Here is a 17,716-nt window from a genome sequence, read left to right as displayed (position 1 = left end):
GAACTCAGCATAGCTGTAGCTCTGTTTTCATTCATATCATTAAAGGTTCCATGTCATGCTATTTTTCACCCGTTTCCATTTGTTCTAAGAACTCTAAAAACATAGTATTTGAGGTTTATTTTTCCAAACTTGAGTTTTAGCCTCTGAAAAGTCACTTTCTGAGCAACTCTACACAAACAGGCTGATTTACAGCTTGCTTATGCTAGTGGGCGTGTCTATAGACGGGTCACTGACTTCCTCCTCTCCGCATTGTGACGTAGGGCCAGAGGACAACCCATTCCGTAGCTGATCTCATGCTGCTCTATAAACACAGACAGAGCGTGGGGGCGGGGCGTTCACCGGTACATACATAGACTGTAGAAAATACATACATTGTGTACACTGTACACTGTGGGAAGGACACTGAAATACTCACCTTCGTGGGCGTGTCTGTTTACATGTCAATCACTGCAGAGAGCTTCTCCAGCTCAGTGCCGCATCAAATTCGTCATCAAAGTAGGAACGCGTCATCAAATTAGAGCGAGGTGTTTGGGCTCACCCTGCAGTAAGAAAGGAGCAAATCACCCTCTAACTAACGATTGAGGGAATCAATGAAAGAAACACTTTGGGCATGTGTATGAAGCCCATATAGCATTTTATCATGTTTAACGCACAGAAAAGTTGATTTAGCGTAAAATGGGCCCTTTAAGAAACTGCCTTATCAAGTGCATTCTTTGATTTCAATTAGTAGGATTCTACTGCTTATTTTCTGCATTTAGGTGAAATTGTCATTAGGGCCACATTAGGGAAAAACTGTCCAGGCCCGATACTTTTTAACATATTGTTTTCAGAAAAAAATGTACCCACTGAAAAATCAAGTGTATTCCTTAATAAAGCAGAAAAATCCTAGCTTTCTAGTTCCGGTTCAATTGATGATTGTCAGCAATTCCTTTTCCTCTCCACTGTGTTATCATCAACCGTAGCTACGGAAACCCAAGAACAACTCTTTGATGTCAATCTTTAAAAAGGTAATGAACTACTTTAGGTATTACGACACGAAACCATTTATTTGTACCTCAGTTTGTGATGGCTGTGACCAACTTCCATGTTCACCTTTCCACTCCGTTACTAGAAAAAGGTCCTTCATCATTTAACCCCTTGTTAAACAAAAATTAGGAAGCGTTCAGCACCGCTGCTATACTGCTCATACAGCACAGGACCCCCATTACTAACATGGAAAATGAAGTGAGCATGTGGACAGCCCTCAGAAACACATATAACTTCCATGATACAGTAGTGATACTACCATGCTGTCATTTTCCTTTAGGCTTCAAAGACTGTTGTTAATGGTTAAAACATACATTTATTGATATTCTATCTTTCTTTTAATAAGACATATAAACCCACGTTACAATGAGAGTGTTGACTGTTGAAAGATGAACATAAGGTTTAGGCATCGAGAGAGATCCTGAATTATAGATGCGTGACATGAAAACCTTTTCATTTTTTGTTTCTAAAAATCTTTTTCAAAATTGAATTGTGCTCTGTCAGTTTACCTGTGTGGATTTCTACACAGATGCATATGAAACAAGAGCAACCAGAGAGCTCAAACCTCCACCAAATGCTAAATCTCCTCTTTGCCAGATATTGGCAGTTATCTGGAAAAATGATCATTCATGGTACCAGGCTTGGAATAAATGTGCATCCCCATTAATAACAATACAGTAGCCAAATGTATGGGAATCACCTTTTTAATTAAAAAAAAAAAAAAAAAAAAAAAAAAAATAGCAATGAAATTTGCAATCCGGATCCGATCCAGACAAAATTTAGTCAAATTTCATAAAGATCAGTAAATTACAAACAGAGATATGATTTTTTGAAATTTTACCAAAAATAAGAAATGGGGATTTTTGGATCCAAAATTGGTATATTGATCTGGATCCCCTCCAAAAATCTAACGGAACCTTCTATGACTTAAGGTCTATCTTTGGGTAATCGGTTGAGTAATTTTGACACAATCCTGCACACAGACTATACAACACCAGTAAAAATCTGACCCCATTGGCGGAGGTATTCATGTATTCTTGATAAATCTTACAAAACCATTTTGCTTGTGATTATTTACGAGACATCTCTCAGCTAACCAATGTTTATTCATGCTGGATGTTATGTGGTTTTAACTATTTTTCTTTCAGGCTTGTTTTTATGAGGAGTGGCCGTCGGGGGCCCTCGGTGAGTGTGAGAAGATATAAATGTCAGTGAGCAGGGTGGCTAATCCAAACACCCTGGGGACAGAGAGAGAGAGAGACCAGTTCTCTCATCTCCATCCTTTCCTTTACTTAACAGATCCAGTCTCGCACCTGCGATGAAAACATTCTGTGAGCCATCACATATTTCACTGCCTCCTCCTCCTCCTCCTCATCTTCTCCTCTGTGTTCCTATTGCACGGACCAGTGCTTCCTGCACTGCTGCTTATATATTCCCAGTCACTCCTGTATTTCCCCTTTGCACCATCCTGAGTGCCAGACTAACCCACCTGAGCAGCAGACTGTAAAGGAAGTGAGCCCACATCTCAGACACCATATGACATTCAGTGGTGTAATGTTAACCCACCTGCTGCTTAATCATCATCTGCATCCTTTTCTCCTGCTCCTCTTTCCTACCAACGCTGTTTTCAATCAGACTCCCACACTTCTTTTTCTCCTCTCTTGTGTTTTTCCATTTAAACACCTCGTTTTTAAGATGTTAAGATTTTAATCCAGTAAACCCTGCTTTGATCTTTGTCATTTTTCTCGTCTACAGTCCCATTTTAATCACAGCTGTGTGGTCTCCTGTCTTCTTTTATTTCCCCACATCCCCTGTCTTTGACATTTGGCTTTTTTTGGGCTTTAAAACATATTAAATGTCATAAGTGGCTTTGGTTAACGGTGGTCCAGACTCCTGGAACTCAACATGGGGGCAATTAGTGTGTGGCTGCTTAAACAGAGTTGTTCACCCCCCTGAGGATGAAGCCCATTTTGTTTAACACTGCTAAAAAATCTTTATAGTGTGTATTCAATGTGAATTAGTATATGAAAACCATTTCAGTTTCATCATGTGGGCTTTAAATCCATTTCATCTATCCTGAGGCGCAGCATCCATAGTGTGGTAGTTTGGACTTAAATTATTATAAGTACCGGTACATATTCTGTGTGTGCGCCAGTGTTCAAGAAGGTTTTACAGCTTTTAGAGAACATAAACCTTCATGTTTCATGATCACTTCCATCCCAACAGACGGGACCCTGGAAATATATGAGAAGCTAGTATAAATCTTTGGATTTAACTTGCTGAATAACGTTTCTACAGTTGCACATTGGGAATTAACCTACATTAACCCAGACACATTGACAACAATAGCACACTTCACTGCTTTAGTAATACGTCTGATGTTAAAGCTTTTATTTTGCTTTATGTACCTTAAGGCAGTGGTTCAAAACCCTTTCAGCCCGCGACCAACAAAATGAATGTGCCAAAGCCCGGGGACCCCCACTGTTCCTGAAGGTGGTTGAACACAGACATGAACATTGAAGAACAGTCATGTGGAGACAGGGCCATCTATAAGGGAAATAAAGGGGAGAGATTTTTGGTGTCCATCCATAAAGTCAGCAAAATGATGGTCCATTGTTCCATGAATCTGTGATAACCACATTTATGTTTATCTGAATAATATCCACTGTTACCCAGGAAGTTTATTATTATTTGGGCCATAGTTTATCGTCATCTTAAAGATGTAAATCCTTGTTTTAATCGGAAATAAAAATGGGTTGAAAGTGTCCAAAAATGGTGGAAAATGTGGTGAAATGGGATTTTAAAAATCACAGAAATTGGTTAAAAGTTGCAAATAAGAGTGACTAAAAAGGGTTCAAAGTGTCAACATTAGCTTAAAATTGGCAGAAATGGGGGGAGGAGGGTTAGGGTGATGTAGTTTAAAAAGCGTGAAAAATTACCGGTAGTTTAAACTGGCAAATAATGGGCATGACAAATCGTGAATGGGATTAAATTGGCAATGAAATATGATGAAAAGAGGTTAAAAGTGACAATAATGGTCAACATATGTGACATTAAGTCAGAAAAGTCATGGAATGACCAAAAATGATTTGAAAATGGGGAAAAAAATAAAAATGTGCAAAAAAGAATAATGGTGATGATGGAGAATTGAGAATAATGTAGCAAAAATGCAATAAACGGACCAAAAATATTGCAAGAAAAATTTATGAAAATGGGTTAAAATATGGCAAGTCCGGTGTGCTTGCGGAAAAAAGGGTAAAAAATAGGCAAAAATGTGCTCAAATTGTTCATTTTAACTACCTTATGGTGTAATTTAAATGTAGTTTATTGCAATAATATTTATTAAGGAGAAAATCTCCCCATAATAGCTTTTCAAGTGTTTTTATTTATTAAGGCTGTGACACACATGGCAAATATAAATATCTCTGTTTAGTTATGGGTACAGTTCGTCCTCCAGTTCAACATTTTCTTTTATACGATTTGTTTTCCATCGGTATTAAACGTGTCTTTACAATTTCTCAGTGAACACTACAAAGGTAGCGGCGGGCAAATAATTGAACTCGTGTATCTGCAGTTTCATCGGCTGAAGGAGCGTTTTCTATTCCGCCGCTGTGTCTTTGTAATTGAAGTAGTTGTGAGCATCTTTAATGTGTTTTCACCTGTTGTGGTTTAAAAGGCTACATCGTTTTACTGCTTGATGCAGACACTAAACGCTGATGCTGTAACGTTGTACGTTGTATTTAAATGTAATGTCAGATTTCTCCCTTTATGTGGTGCTTTTTCTACATTCTGTTTGCATCACGGTGCTCACTCTATGTTTCCCTGTTAAAGACTCGAGTCCAACCCATTGTTTGTGTTGTTGTTGAGAAGAACCTCTTCGCAACTGGAGTTGGAAAAAAAACACTTCCATTTCTCCTGGGTGTGCCGACCCTGTTATAACCTGCCTTTCTATTTACACATTATCGAGGTTGTTAACCTCTTGTTATACCTACTGCCTCTCACTGACATTGAGGAGTACTTAATTACTCCGCTCTACTCTTCCACACACGCTGAGGCACTGTCGCTTAGTGATGGCAGCATCATTACTGCAAATAAATTATACATTCGGACCAATCCGGTGAAATTGTAACCTTCTAGACAGCATGTACACATGAGCATCAGTCATAGTACACAGTACAACTATGTTGTGGCACAGGGGGTTGGAAATATGTGACTGTAAAGAAATGGCTCATAAAATGGAATGGCAAAGTACGGAAGCGGATTAGGGACAATTTTGATGAAGAAAATAATTTTGGGCAAATCAAGAATAAATTCAAAATGTCAAGATTAAAGTAGAAATGATGAGAATAAAGTTGAAACGTAATGTGTAGAAAAAAGAAAAAAAAAAAAGAGAGATGAGATTAAAGTTGAAATTTTGAAAAAAAAACTCCAAATACAATATCAAAGTCAGAAAGTCAGTCAGCTTTATTGTCAATTCCACCATATGTACAAGACATGTATGGAATCAAAATGACTGTTCTCTCTGCCTGAAACATATACAAACACAAAAACACCACAATGTAGAATATATCAATTACAAGGACAGGACAAGAACAACACAAGTATAAAAAGTATTGTGATAAAAGTTGAGGGTTTGCTAATAAAATCAAACAAACTCAAGTGGACTAAGGCTAATTCACTATATACCACAACAGTCTCCATCCATTTTTTCATCTGAACAGATTAAGTTTCTGGCAATATCTCCTCAAAGTCCTCCAAAGTGTAACTTAACCCCTGCTTTCTGCTGACCTGCCACTGGGGGGGAAATTCAAAAACTGCCTTGATTGTGGGTGTTACTCCTGACTGCTAATAAGACACACCCACTCACAGCCCTGCACAGAAAATTACCTACCCGTCCTTTAAAAGTTGGACTCGGATCAATCAGTACTACTTAATACCCAAATACATATGAATTAAGCAGAAAAAAAGTGGGTTTGTTTGTTGTCTTGTGGTGGATTGGCCCTTGTCAACTTCTGTAGATTTGACTTCATTAGGAAACCTTTGACTTTTATCAAGATATTGTATTTTGTGTTCATTTTCAAAATTTCAACTTTTCGACTTTAATCTTGACATTATTTTTCAACTTAATTCTTAAAATGTCAACATTATTCTGGATTTGCCCAAAATTAATTTCTTCATCAAAATTGGCCTTAATCCACTTCCGTAACAAAGCATACAATGTTTAACGTGGAGGATTTTTGTGTTCAGTCGAAAAAAAATTTCTCATTGAGAGCATATGAAAAACTAGAGAGAAAAAAATACAGTTGATACACCCACATGCCTATTCCTGTGATATTGTGTTTGTCCTACTAATGAGGAATCTGTATGCTTTTCTCTCATCCTCCACAGAGAGATTTCTCCCGTCGTGAGGAGCTCCAGCAGGCAGACGTAGAAAGCTGGTTGGGCTTCGTCTCGTTCCTGTGTGAGGTGTTTGGTACCATGAGGAGCAGCTCTGGTGAACCATTCAGGGTGCTGGTGTGTCCCATCTACACTTGCCTTAGAGAGGTACACACTGTTTATTTATTTCTAAATCAAAAGGCAACAAAGCAACCCGTCATTTGCCTATCTCAAATGTTTAAGAGTTTCCTGTTTCAGACTTTGTTGTCACAAGGTTTGATTGCTGACAAAAAAAAAAAAAAAAAAAAAAAAGCCACCTATTCCAGGAAATGTGTGTGACCCAGGGTTCAGTTCTCATCATGTCTCGCTGTCTTGCACAGTCTGTCTCAGTTGCCATGGAAACCATACAGGGTACCCACAGCAGACGTGCTAACTATACAGAAGTGGTTAACGACAGACGGGGAAGTAGGCGGATAAAGGGTGGTTAGCGGAAGAGCATTAGACTGCGGTCAGGTCGAGGGTTCCTGCACAAGAACTCGTGGTGTGGCAGGTGGAGGAAAGGAAGACAAAGAGAAGTGAGAGAAAAATTAAAAAATAGAGGTTTACATGGAAAAAGGTTTATTCGGCTTTATTCAATTCTGCTTTCGTTTTGGGGTTTGGGAAGGCTCAGATTGGACGGGGGGAGAACGGAACGTATTCACGTCTATCGGAAAAAACACACAACTAACCTTTAATTTTGGCTATCACATAGAAAACCACATGTGAACTGTTTTCACTTTTGTTTTGATTGTAGTTTTGAAGCAGCAGCTCGACAATAACATACGGTTTCACTTTGGTCTGCAGAGCAGAAGGAGATGGGAACTAAACGCCAGTAAATAAAACCCAGTAAAACTCTGAAGAACAATAACCAGGAATAAACCCTGGTAAAGATAGTTGCTCTAACAACAATACAATAATAAACTTGGTGATATTACAGCCTGTGCATGCAGTACGGGTTTTTAGTATCACCTGTCCGATGAAGCCGATGTCCGTGTGTGTGTGTGTAATAAGTTTGTGTATCCATGTGAATGTCTGCATGTTTATGCTTCCGTCCATTGACTCTTCATTCTATCCATGTCTTCCAAGGCTCTTATGAAATAAATAGTCTCGGCTCGAATCTTGGCAGCCATCTTGGATTATGCCGTCACCGTGCGTCATAGCGATGGCCGAGCATGCGCAGAACAACCGGAATTAACCTAAAGTGGAATTAAACGTTTACAAGATAGAGGAAATATTTAATTCTGAATTTAAATAGGGATAAACCAGCTACCTAATTCGGATTTATGTTTAATTCGGAATTAAATTTGCATTCGGAATTAAGTGTTTACAATGTCAGTTTATAGAGAATTTAACTTTTATACTGAATCAAAGAGGAATTAAATCTCCCATGTAAACGTGGCCCATGTAATGGTAAATGTGAAGGCAAGCGTTGACTAGTTTTACTACCCATGTATCTGTCTCTGCCAGTCTGGCACTGAACACACACCCGGCGTCTTGTTAACAGTCAGAACAATCACCCTCAGCTAATGCCATCCACACCCTGTCTGAGGATATGCCCCCGTCATTATCTCAGCTTGTTACAGGGCTCGGCAGCATGTTTCAGGGAGTGGAGAAACCAGACAAAAATACGCACACACAGGAACAGTACACACTCCTGCTGCATCAAGGTTGCCGAGCGCAGCTCTGTAACACCCGAATGTCAGAGCACACCTGTGAATGAAGTCCAAACATTTGCAGGAATGCGTCTGAGCTGTTACTGCCAGCCTCGGTCGTTGCATCCCAGAGCTATTGTTCCTAACTTTGATCTGTCATCTGTTTGAACAATCCTGTTGTAACATGTGCTCGTCAGATTCCAGCTAAAAACTATACGACCGTCATGTGTGACGCCGTGTATGTGTATTTGTAGTGTTGAGCTTTACAGTATGTGCCTATACATGTATGTGTAGCAGTGTATTGTGCGGCAGCTGTCTCCTGTACATGTGCCCTGCAGAGCGGGATTACGTGAGCCGTGCGAGTCTATTTGTGAATGACAGCTGTATGTATACACAGCAAGTTAATGAGCAGTGATCTCATGCATGACAGCCTAATACAGGTTTGTTTTTTTTACTCTTGTTTTATTAGCAAACACGACGCCAGATTTAATAACTCCTTAGATAAGTTAGTACTTAATGCACATAAGAAAATTAAATATAAGAAATTGTTTTGCACATCTAAAGGAAAAATATGCATTAATCCTTTACGCGTCCTGTGAATTTAGAAACTAGGATCCACTACACATGCATGTTTTTAAGCTTGCAAACTCCCCACATGTCAAGACAGAAAGCATGCACAAATGCAAGTGATATCAGAGGCTATTTATACATTGGCTTGTTATACGTCTTTAAAAGCGAAGCCAGGTTTTGTTGTCTCGTATATTTTAGAGCCTATTACACTCAAACCAATTTGGTATTATGTAATTCTCCAATGTAACTACAGGAAGAGACCAACCTGAAGATAAATCTGCTTTCAAACCAGCAGCTTTCTTACAGATTTTTGATGTAAATCAGTTGATCTTTTAGATTTGTGATTTTTGATCATGCTTTTTTTGTGTATTTAACACTCCTGGGCATGCATTTTAATTCATAATATATTAAATTGCATTATTTGAGAGATTGTGTAGAGTTATTTGGAATTATTTGAGAATAATGTCATATTGTGGCATATATGATATATATTAAGGGTGTGCATTACCATAAATCTGACGATACGATATAATTCACAATTTGCATGTCACAATACGATACATCCGATTCTAAACAATACAATACACATAAATAATTAAAAATGTCAACTTTACAAGTACAAAATGGTATGAAATACCTTTAAAAAAAAAAATAAAAAATTTCAAAACTTGTGTGAACAAGTAAATGGTAGGAAACTGTAATACAAGAACCAATATCAAAAACATGTAGTTATTTAACTTTTTGGATTCGTTAGATAAATATGTGGAGAAATTGATTTTTTCTTACACCCTTAATATATCCTTGGCTTATTTTTGTAATCCTGCATTTCACTTTATAAACAGGCATAGATGATGAGCAGTATTTTAAAAGTGGGCGTGCCCAGGCTACTTCTCACCCACTTCAGGGTCTGTAATGGGCTTGTTGCTGTGTAGCATTTGGAGCCATGGGACCCTCACACTTTGTCCTAGTTTAGCGTCGCTTTTAATGTTGCAAATCAATTGTCATTAAGTGTTAAAACTTTAGTTCCAAAGATGTCTCCCTTACTAGCACACTTGTTCCTTTTATTTTATTTTATTTATTTATTTTAGGGACAGTGGATATTAATATACATTTCTGAAAATATGCCATAATTATCCTAAGGGCTATTTTTCATCTGTAGTCCCTGGACAGTTATGTGTCATTCTAAAGGGAATAAAATTACAATTATACACATAACATAATGCTGTAAAATACAACATAGTAAAATATTTATATTAACACAATCCAAGCAGTAGATTTATGTTTGTGTTTTTTGGCATTTGGTAATTGTTGTATATAAAAGAAGGTACATGTGTTTATCTGTATTTATATATTTTGCATTATTGGAAAAAAAGGCAACTCAAATGTAATTATTAAATGCTTACATTTCTCTTGTATGTTTTGTATGTAACTCACTTGAATGTTAATTATGTTGGGCTTATAAGCATTTTGTCATATATATATTTTTAAACTGTGATTTATGTTTTAATATTTTGATAAACTGAAACAACCAAATAAACTGAAACTTCACAACAAGACTGTTACAAACTCAACAACAACAGAGACAAGTGAGACAAGTGCATCAGACCTGTGGCTGATTTCATCTTCTATCAGAGCTCCCATGTTCCGCCCTTTTTTTCTGCTGGTGCACTTCCTCTACTTTAAGACAGATGTAACGTGTGGACGTGATGGATTGTAGGTTATGGACCTGCAGTAACAGAGGAGAGCCGATAAGACCGGAGACGAGTCAGAGAAGAAAAGCTATCGCAGCAGATAGGTGAGATGATGATAGATGAGAATAGATTGAACCGTTTCGAGCACACCGAGCGGAACTTCTCCAGCGGCTCCCCGGAGAACTCATTATGTGCTAATCCAGGTTGTCACATAGCTCTTCTCCGCAGGAATCAACGGCTCTGGAGTTCCCACATCAAACAGCCACACTGTCATCACAACCGTCAATGCATACTGGATTCCCGATGTCTTTGGAACAGCTGAGTCCCACTAATAGGTGGAATACATTAGGCTTACGTTGTAAAGGCAATGGGCCGACCCAGACTGAATGAGATGCAGGTGTATTCTTGTTTCTTTTCAAACTATTACGACTGCGTTTCTTTTATATACAATATCTCTCAGTTGGACCACCTTTGGAATGATATTTTGTGCGTTTAGTACAGCAGTCGAGCTCCGTTAGTCAGCTGGAGGTTGTGTATTAGTGTCAGTATCATCCCGACTACATTGTTTTGCCATTTGTTTTGTGCTTCCCTCTTGTCAGATGTAAACGTACATTAACATCAAGTTGATGAGGCCAACTTAGCAACAACACTTTGCTTATTTATGCACCTATCCATTATTTGGAGTGAGAGAGAGGACGTCATTAACACCTGGCATCAAAAAGCACTTTGGGACATTGATTTTTCAGGCAGATAGTGCTGGACCACATTAATATTTATACCTAGGGTGCATCAGGCCAAGCACCTCCTTATAGTTTGTCAGGGATGCAGAGAAACTCCATGTAATGCCGATGCAGATGCACCAGTCACTGCTAGGAATGTGAAATAAAAACATAAAATTAAATACAAAATGGCGATATAAAATTCAAAGGTGTTGAAAGTTTGGCACGATGACATTTGACCCTCCTGCTTCCTGTAGCAAATCAGATGCTGCAATGTTTACAGGATGAAGGACAATGTAAATAATAAGTTGATAATATGTCGTGATGCACCGAAAAAAACACTGCGGTCAGTGCGCACATGTCTGGATTCGAGCCAACGTGTCCATTTAAACACATCTGAGCATTGAAGCTTCTTCTAAGCAGAGATTGAGACAGATCATGGAGTGACAACAATTAAATGTTCATTCTCTGGTGCTACTCAAAGCTACATAACGGTTAAAGTCCACACCGTTGAGACCGATGATTGGGAAATAAAAAGCTATGTGCTCCAAATACAAGTATTTGAATCACACACTGGCCAAACCATTGGTGCAGTACTGAAAGAGGCAGCTAATGAATGGAAAGTCCAAAGTATAAAGGCCTAAGAAAAAAGCTTTAGAAACTTTTATGTATGAGAAATGATAATAATTGGTAGATTTATTTTCATTCTTTGTGTGAAGAAAAAAATGTGGTTTTTTATCAACATAGATTTGTTACTCGTATTTTGTATTGTAACGTGAGTTGACTATTTTGTTACACCCCTAGTCACCGTTGTACTTCATTTGACCTTTGAATTGTGATTGTCTCCTTATCACCATAGCAATGATCATAATTAAAATTTTCACTGCTGTAGGTTGATTTGGCAATATCCTCATCTAATCATTTTTTTAATTTTTTTTTTTTAAATAGAATGAAGACAGTTTGAATTTGGCCTAAATTGGGGTTCCCACTGCGAGACATTCACTATCTGTGCTGACATTTTATCACTGTAGCTTTAACCAAGCAGTCTCAGAGTGCACATTGTAACAGGCTCACAGACAACTGACTGACACTTACCGGTACTCAAAAACAGTAAATTCTTATTGTTCATTTCGCTAACATTAGTAAATACTCAGTAGACTACCAGTAGGTGTTTCCTCAGCATTAACATGGTTCCACTGCAGTCTTGTGGGAGGCCTGACATCCCATCAAAGTAACAAAGGAGACGTCTGGGCTAGAGGAGGTTTACCACTTTCAGCCGCAGCCCTTATTACAAGGACCATCAAATGTGTAATAAGATGGTGAACATTTAATGAGTGCAGCCTGGCGTGTTTCACTGAGGAGTGGCTGTAATGCCGTGTTGCCACTTACAGCTGATGATTCGTCACCTAAAGCTCATCTCCTTTGCAGGAATCCTAACTGATTGAATATTTAATAAATGTGAAACCTGATCTTTTTAGTGTAGGTAGAGTTTATATTGCACAGTGTGGCAAGTTGGAACTACCACATGAGATCATTCAGTCTGCTTTAGGGTGGGTTGATGCACTGATGCACCGATGCAATTTGATAGGCGATGAGATCAATACAATATTTTGAAAAGGAGAAAAAGGCAAAATAATTCCTATTATTTTATTTTATCGATTGATTATTGATATTTGTCATGTTTATTAAATTCATTTTCATTTGACATTGAAAGGTGGGAACGATATATTGTGTTAGAAGATATTGCAAAATTAAAATGTCAGAAGATATATTGTTGAGGGTATGAGTGGTATAGTGTTTTTTTGGGGGGGGGGGGGGGGTTAGCTGTTTTTGTGGGGCAGGCTCAGATTAAAAAAAGCAAAACACAGGATCTACTACTCACCAGATTTTTTTATTGAGTTCAAAAGGTATTACCCAGAGTAAGTTGAAGCACAGTGAAAACTGCAACTTTTTGTCTTCTTTCCTTTCCAAAAAATAAAAAAAATATCGTAACGTATTGCTACCGTGAGTCATGCATCATCTATTGTATCGTAAACTCACTGTATCGTCCCACCCCTAGTATATACAGATATTGAGGTCCTACAAACTAATTTTTATTTTGCACAGTTTGTTAATTTCTAGTTTCTGATTGCACTGATTGCAATTTCTTTGTACTTTTTTTTTTTTTTGTGTAATGACATTAAAGGATTCTGATACTGGTATGAGATTTTTAAGTTTTAAACCAATTATAAGAAACAAAATAGGACTTTTCCTTTTTGAAATACCGCTGCTAGACTGACAATTCATGTCAGTCTTTAACTCTGACCACACAGCTACCGGTATTATGTGGTCATCATCATCATCATGATATCCTTTCAAAAAATAGAAAAATCCATACAGTTTACTCTTAAGACTGTTCATGGTTCACACACTCTTCTTTTTCTGACCTGTGGGCAACATGCCACTGCTGTAATTAGGCTACGTTTACACTGCAGGCAAATGTGACCCAAATCCCATGTTTTTGCCCACATCCGACTTGAATCCGATCTGTTAAAATTGAGTAGTCTGAACTGCATGATTCTGATTTTTTCAAATCCGACCCAGGTCAATTGCATATGTGGTCCTAAATCCAATATGTATTCGATTTTTCGAAATGTGACTGCTGTCTGGACGGCCGAGGTGCTTTCTTTCCGACTCTTACGTCATCACCATTCGAAAACATCATAATTCTGAGTCCCGGGAGAAGCCGCATTGAAAAACAACAGTTATGAAGTTATAAAGTGTTGACTTCTATTGGAAACAACATTTATCAGCACGACACACAGTCCCACACTGGAAGCTTTTATATTTATTTCTGTGAACGCCGTACGTGCCTGCGGGGTCATGTGTGTCGCATTCCGTTCATACTCGAAAACAGTTGAAGCATTTAATATGTAATATGAATGATTACACAAAAAAATCTGATTTTTTTTGTAATAATCTAAATTGTGCATTAAGAAGTAGTGCTAGTCCATCAGAAGAACAACAACAATAGATGCTAGAGAGCCCGCGATATGACGTGGATCCCCTGACGAGAACATCTTGTGTCGCTTTAATATCGCAAGATCTTTCCCTCCTATGTCCGTGTGAATCTATCTTCATTACATTATTAAATAACACACATTTAATATCTAATTTTTCCTGTGAGAATGTTGCTGGACCTCTCAAACCAAACTACTAGTACTTCTAGTCACAATTTCACATGAGATACTCCACAGTAGACTTCCTATTGTCCCGCCTCCCGCCATCTCTTCCCAGTTTGTTACGAGGGCCAATTGTGAGCCCATCTGTGCATGGAAGCCAGTGTGAAGAAAAGCCGGCCAGCATGTTTACCAGTTCCACTGTTTGTCTTTGGCTACGATGGGTGTTTACAGCAGGCCTGTGTGTTTCTGTGTGCGTGCTCTTTAAACGCACGGTGCCTAAAGCAAGCCTTGATGTTGGGATGTTTGCAGGCCTTCCAGGCGTAAAGCTCGCTCTGTTGTCTTTGAAAATATTTACAATCAGGATTAGACGCTTTTTTTTCTTTTGGGTCTCCCGTTTCTTGTTAACTAATAAACACAAATAAAGCCTTTTCCTAATCTCTGCCATGCAGTCTAAGTCCAAACAAACAACCAGTGCTTATCCTTTAGGTTCAGTTTAATTTCTCGGCTCACATTTCTGCTTTTGGATGTCGTTTTTTTCGCGGTAACTACGACTGTTAAGCTCTGCAGATTTTTACTTGCCTACTGTATTTATATTCTTATCTGCTCTTGTCCTCTGTAGCTGCTGGAGTCCACGAACGTGAAGGAAGACGCCGTTCTCTGTTGCTCAATGGAGGTATGGGCCGACAACATTAATGCATTCATTTAGCAAAGGTTTTTCTACTGAAGTGTTGTAAAAATTCAAAATCCTTCATATTTAGAATAAAGAACATGTTAATCTTTCTTTATCTTCTATCATTTCAAGGCCAGTCTAATGAAAGTGTTTCTAGAGGAAGTCCATAGCCAACAAAGCACTTATTCCTGATTGGCTGTGCCTACTACATTCATAACAATAGCCAATAGGAAGCTTTCTTTTTACCTGCTCATGGTCATAGATATCAAGTATATATCCCAGTTTACTTTGTGTACAAGGAAGGGTAAACCCTGGCGGGGCGATCCATCACAGGGCCTCCGATGGTCCCCTATTTACAACTACGTCCAAGTAGAAATTATCCAGTAATGGAAAAGTGAACTCAAAAGATTGAGAGCTACTACCCCATATCATTTTTTATTAAATAAAATCATAGTGTAAGCCTTATAGATCAACGAATCCAAATGAATTTACTCTAAAAAAGTTGCCGCTTGAAAGTTTTTTTCATCTCCACCGTAAACACTCAATTTGTTGACATTTACATGCTTTGTATTGTGGGATGTGGAGTCCCGTAGACTAGTCTTTCTTAAATGGGGGTATGCGATGGCACCACAGGGGGTACTTGAGAGAGAGAGAGACTGAAAGATTAACAAATGAAAGCATAAAGAATATGGGATTTAATGTGGTTTATTTTAAGTTCAAAATGATAATGATTTTAATGTTAATTCGAATATGAACCAAAAATAGTCGACAGTTTTGGTCCCAATAGGCGGGAGATGACCGTAAATGATAAAAACTATAGAGATAAATCTATTTATGAGACAAAAAATAGTTTAATTCTACTCGTTTACAAAATTAGATTCTTTAAAATGTGTGTTAACACTCATTCATTCCATCATTATGCTCTATAGTTGTTTTTTCATAGTATTCTGAGCAAAATGTGGTTGTTAGACCAAGGGGGTACTGGGATTCAGAAATTTAAAAAAAAGGGGGTATTTGAGCCAAAAAGGTTCGAGAACCTCTGCCGTAGACGGATGCATTTTTTGTGTTTTTTGGCCAGAGACAGTGATTTGCCATTTTTGACACTTTCTTTGCTATAGTTTATAATAATTTATAATTTAAATTTTTTTTTTTTTTTAAATTATAAATATATATATATGTTAGGGTTTCATGCATTCAAAAGTTGCCTGAATAAATGAAACCTTAACATATTAAAAAAGAACGCAAAATTAACTTGCTTGAATTATTTTAATGCTGTTTTCTCTTCTAAAGATATGGAAATTTGCTGCTTGTAAATGCTCTCACACACACACACGCACACACGCGCACACACACACACACACACACACACACACACACACCCTTTTTTTGCCGCAGGCTGTGTGAACCTTTCCTGTCTGACTCTTTATCCACTCCAACAAGGTGCCAGACAGTGCGTCTTCTCAGTAAGGGACACGCACACACTTTCCCTGACCTCCTACCTCTCCCCCACCCCCCCGCCCCCTTTCATCCCCCAGCTGCAGAGCGCGGGGCGCCTCCTGGAGGAGCAGCTCCCTGAAATGATGACGGAGCTGTTGGCGGCCGTGAGGGACAAGATGCTGTGCCCTGCTGAATCTCAGCTGTCTCGCTCTCTGCTAATGGAGGTCATCGAGCTGCACGCTCATCGTTGGAGCCCCCTGGAGGCTCTCACCGCCCAGTACTACGACAGAACCATCCAGAAGCTCACCCACACGGCCTAGGTGACACCACAACTCCCCCCACCCCCCTGTAACCTGCACAGAAGAGAGAAGACAACCCCCCTGCAACCCGCTCCATGATCAGAAGAGATGTTTCCTAACATATGATTCCAGCGCTCTGTCAGCTAAAACCAGGGTTGGGATCAATTATAAATGTAGTCGCGTAATTGTTGATTAATTACAATTATGGCGTAATTCTAATTGTAATGTAATTTGAAAAATATGTTGCTGTCGTATTTGTAATGAAATTGTAATTGACTTCAGATAATTGACTTTGTAAATGTAATTCCATGAAAATTCTATAACAATTCAATTCAACTTTATTTATATAGAGCAAGTTACAACAAAGTCATCTCAAAGCGCAACTTGTCAGTTATAATTTAACGCAAAACTGGGGAACCATGTTACGGTTCCATGTACAGTTCTACACATACAGTATTTAGTTAACCATTATTAAAATATGTTATATCATAACAAGCTTTCCCACATTTTACCATTTAAAAAATAAATAAATTGAGGGCTATACTGACACAAAAACGTTCCGATGCCCACACCAAAAATATAAAATCCTATATTTTCATTGATTAGGAAGCCTAACAAGGTAATCAATAGATAGGAAAATAGATAATAGATATTTGTTTTTAGCGTATTTTACTTCCTGACGATAAAAAAATAATTGTAATTGGGAAAAAATGCTGGTCACTGTGATTGTATTTGAATTGTAATTGAATTTGAATAATTGAAAACATATTTCTGACTGAAAAATGTAATTGACCCCAACCCTGGCTAAAACCACTCACTGGTATTCCAGTTCCAGTATATGAGAGGAGGGAGTGACGTTGGCCAGTAGGGGTGTTCTTGGCCAGGCAGTGGTTGAGGCTGAAGAAGGAGGGGGGGAAGGGCAGTGGTGTGGGGGATGGGGGGGGGGGGGGGCAGCCTGTCCGTGGGGAATTGATCTGTACCCAAAGATGAATGGAGAAGGAGTGTGTGGGGAGGGTGATGGGGGGGTCAGGGTGGTCTGTGTCAGCCTCTTCATCGCGTTCATTTGCCGAGCCTAC

General features: G+C 38.6%; 1 protein-coding gene across 1 annotated transcript in view; it reads left to right on the top strand.

Annotated features, from left to right (window-relative positions):
- ctif (CBP80/20-dependent translation initiation factor) overlaps nt 1–16,909 on the top strand; it is a 73,017-nt gene extending 56,108 nt beyond the window's left edge. The window contains exons 11-13 of the mRNA XM_028463372.1: nt 6,415–6,570; nt 14,854–14,907; nt 16,440–16,909. Coding sequence (XP_028319173.1) covers nt 6,415–6,570; nt 14,854–14,907; nt 16,440–16,661 — 432 coding nt within the window. The 3' untranslated portion in view covers nt 16,662–16,909. The remainder of the gene's footprint in view (nt 1–6,414; nt 6,571–14,853; nt 14,908–16,439) is intronic.
- Nucleotides 16,910–17,716: the final 807 nt, after the last annotated feature.

The sequence above is a fragment of the Gouania willdenowi genome, chromosome 12 (assembly GCF_900634775.1).
Source record: "Gouania willdenowi chromosome 12, fGouWil2.1, whole genome shotgun sequence".
NCBI classification, from domain to species: domain Eukaryota; kingdom Metazoa; phylum Chordata; class Actinopteri; order Blenniiformes; family Gobiesocidae; genus Gouania; species Gouania willdenowi.
Note: the sequence above shows the minus strand (reverse complement) of the source record. Positions and strands in the feature narration are given on the sequence as shown.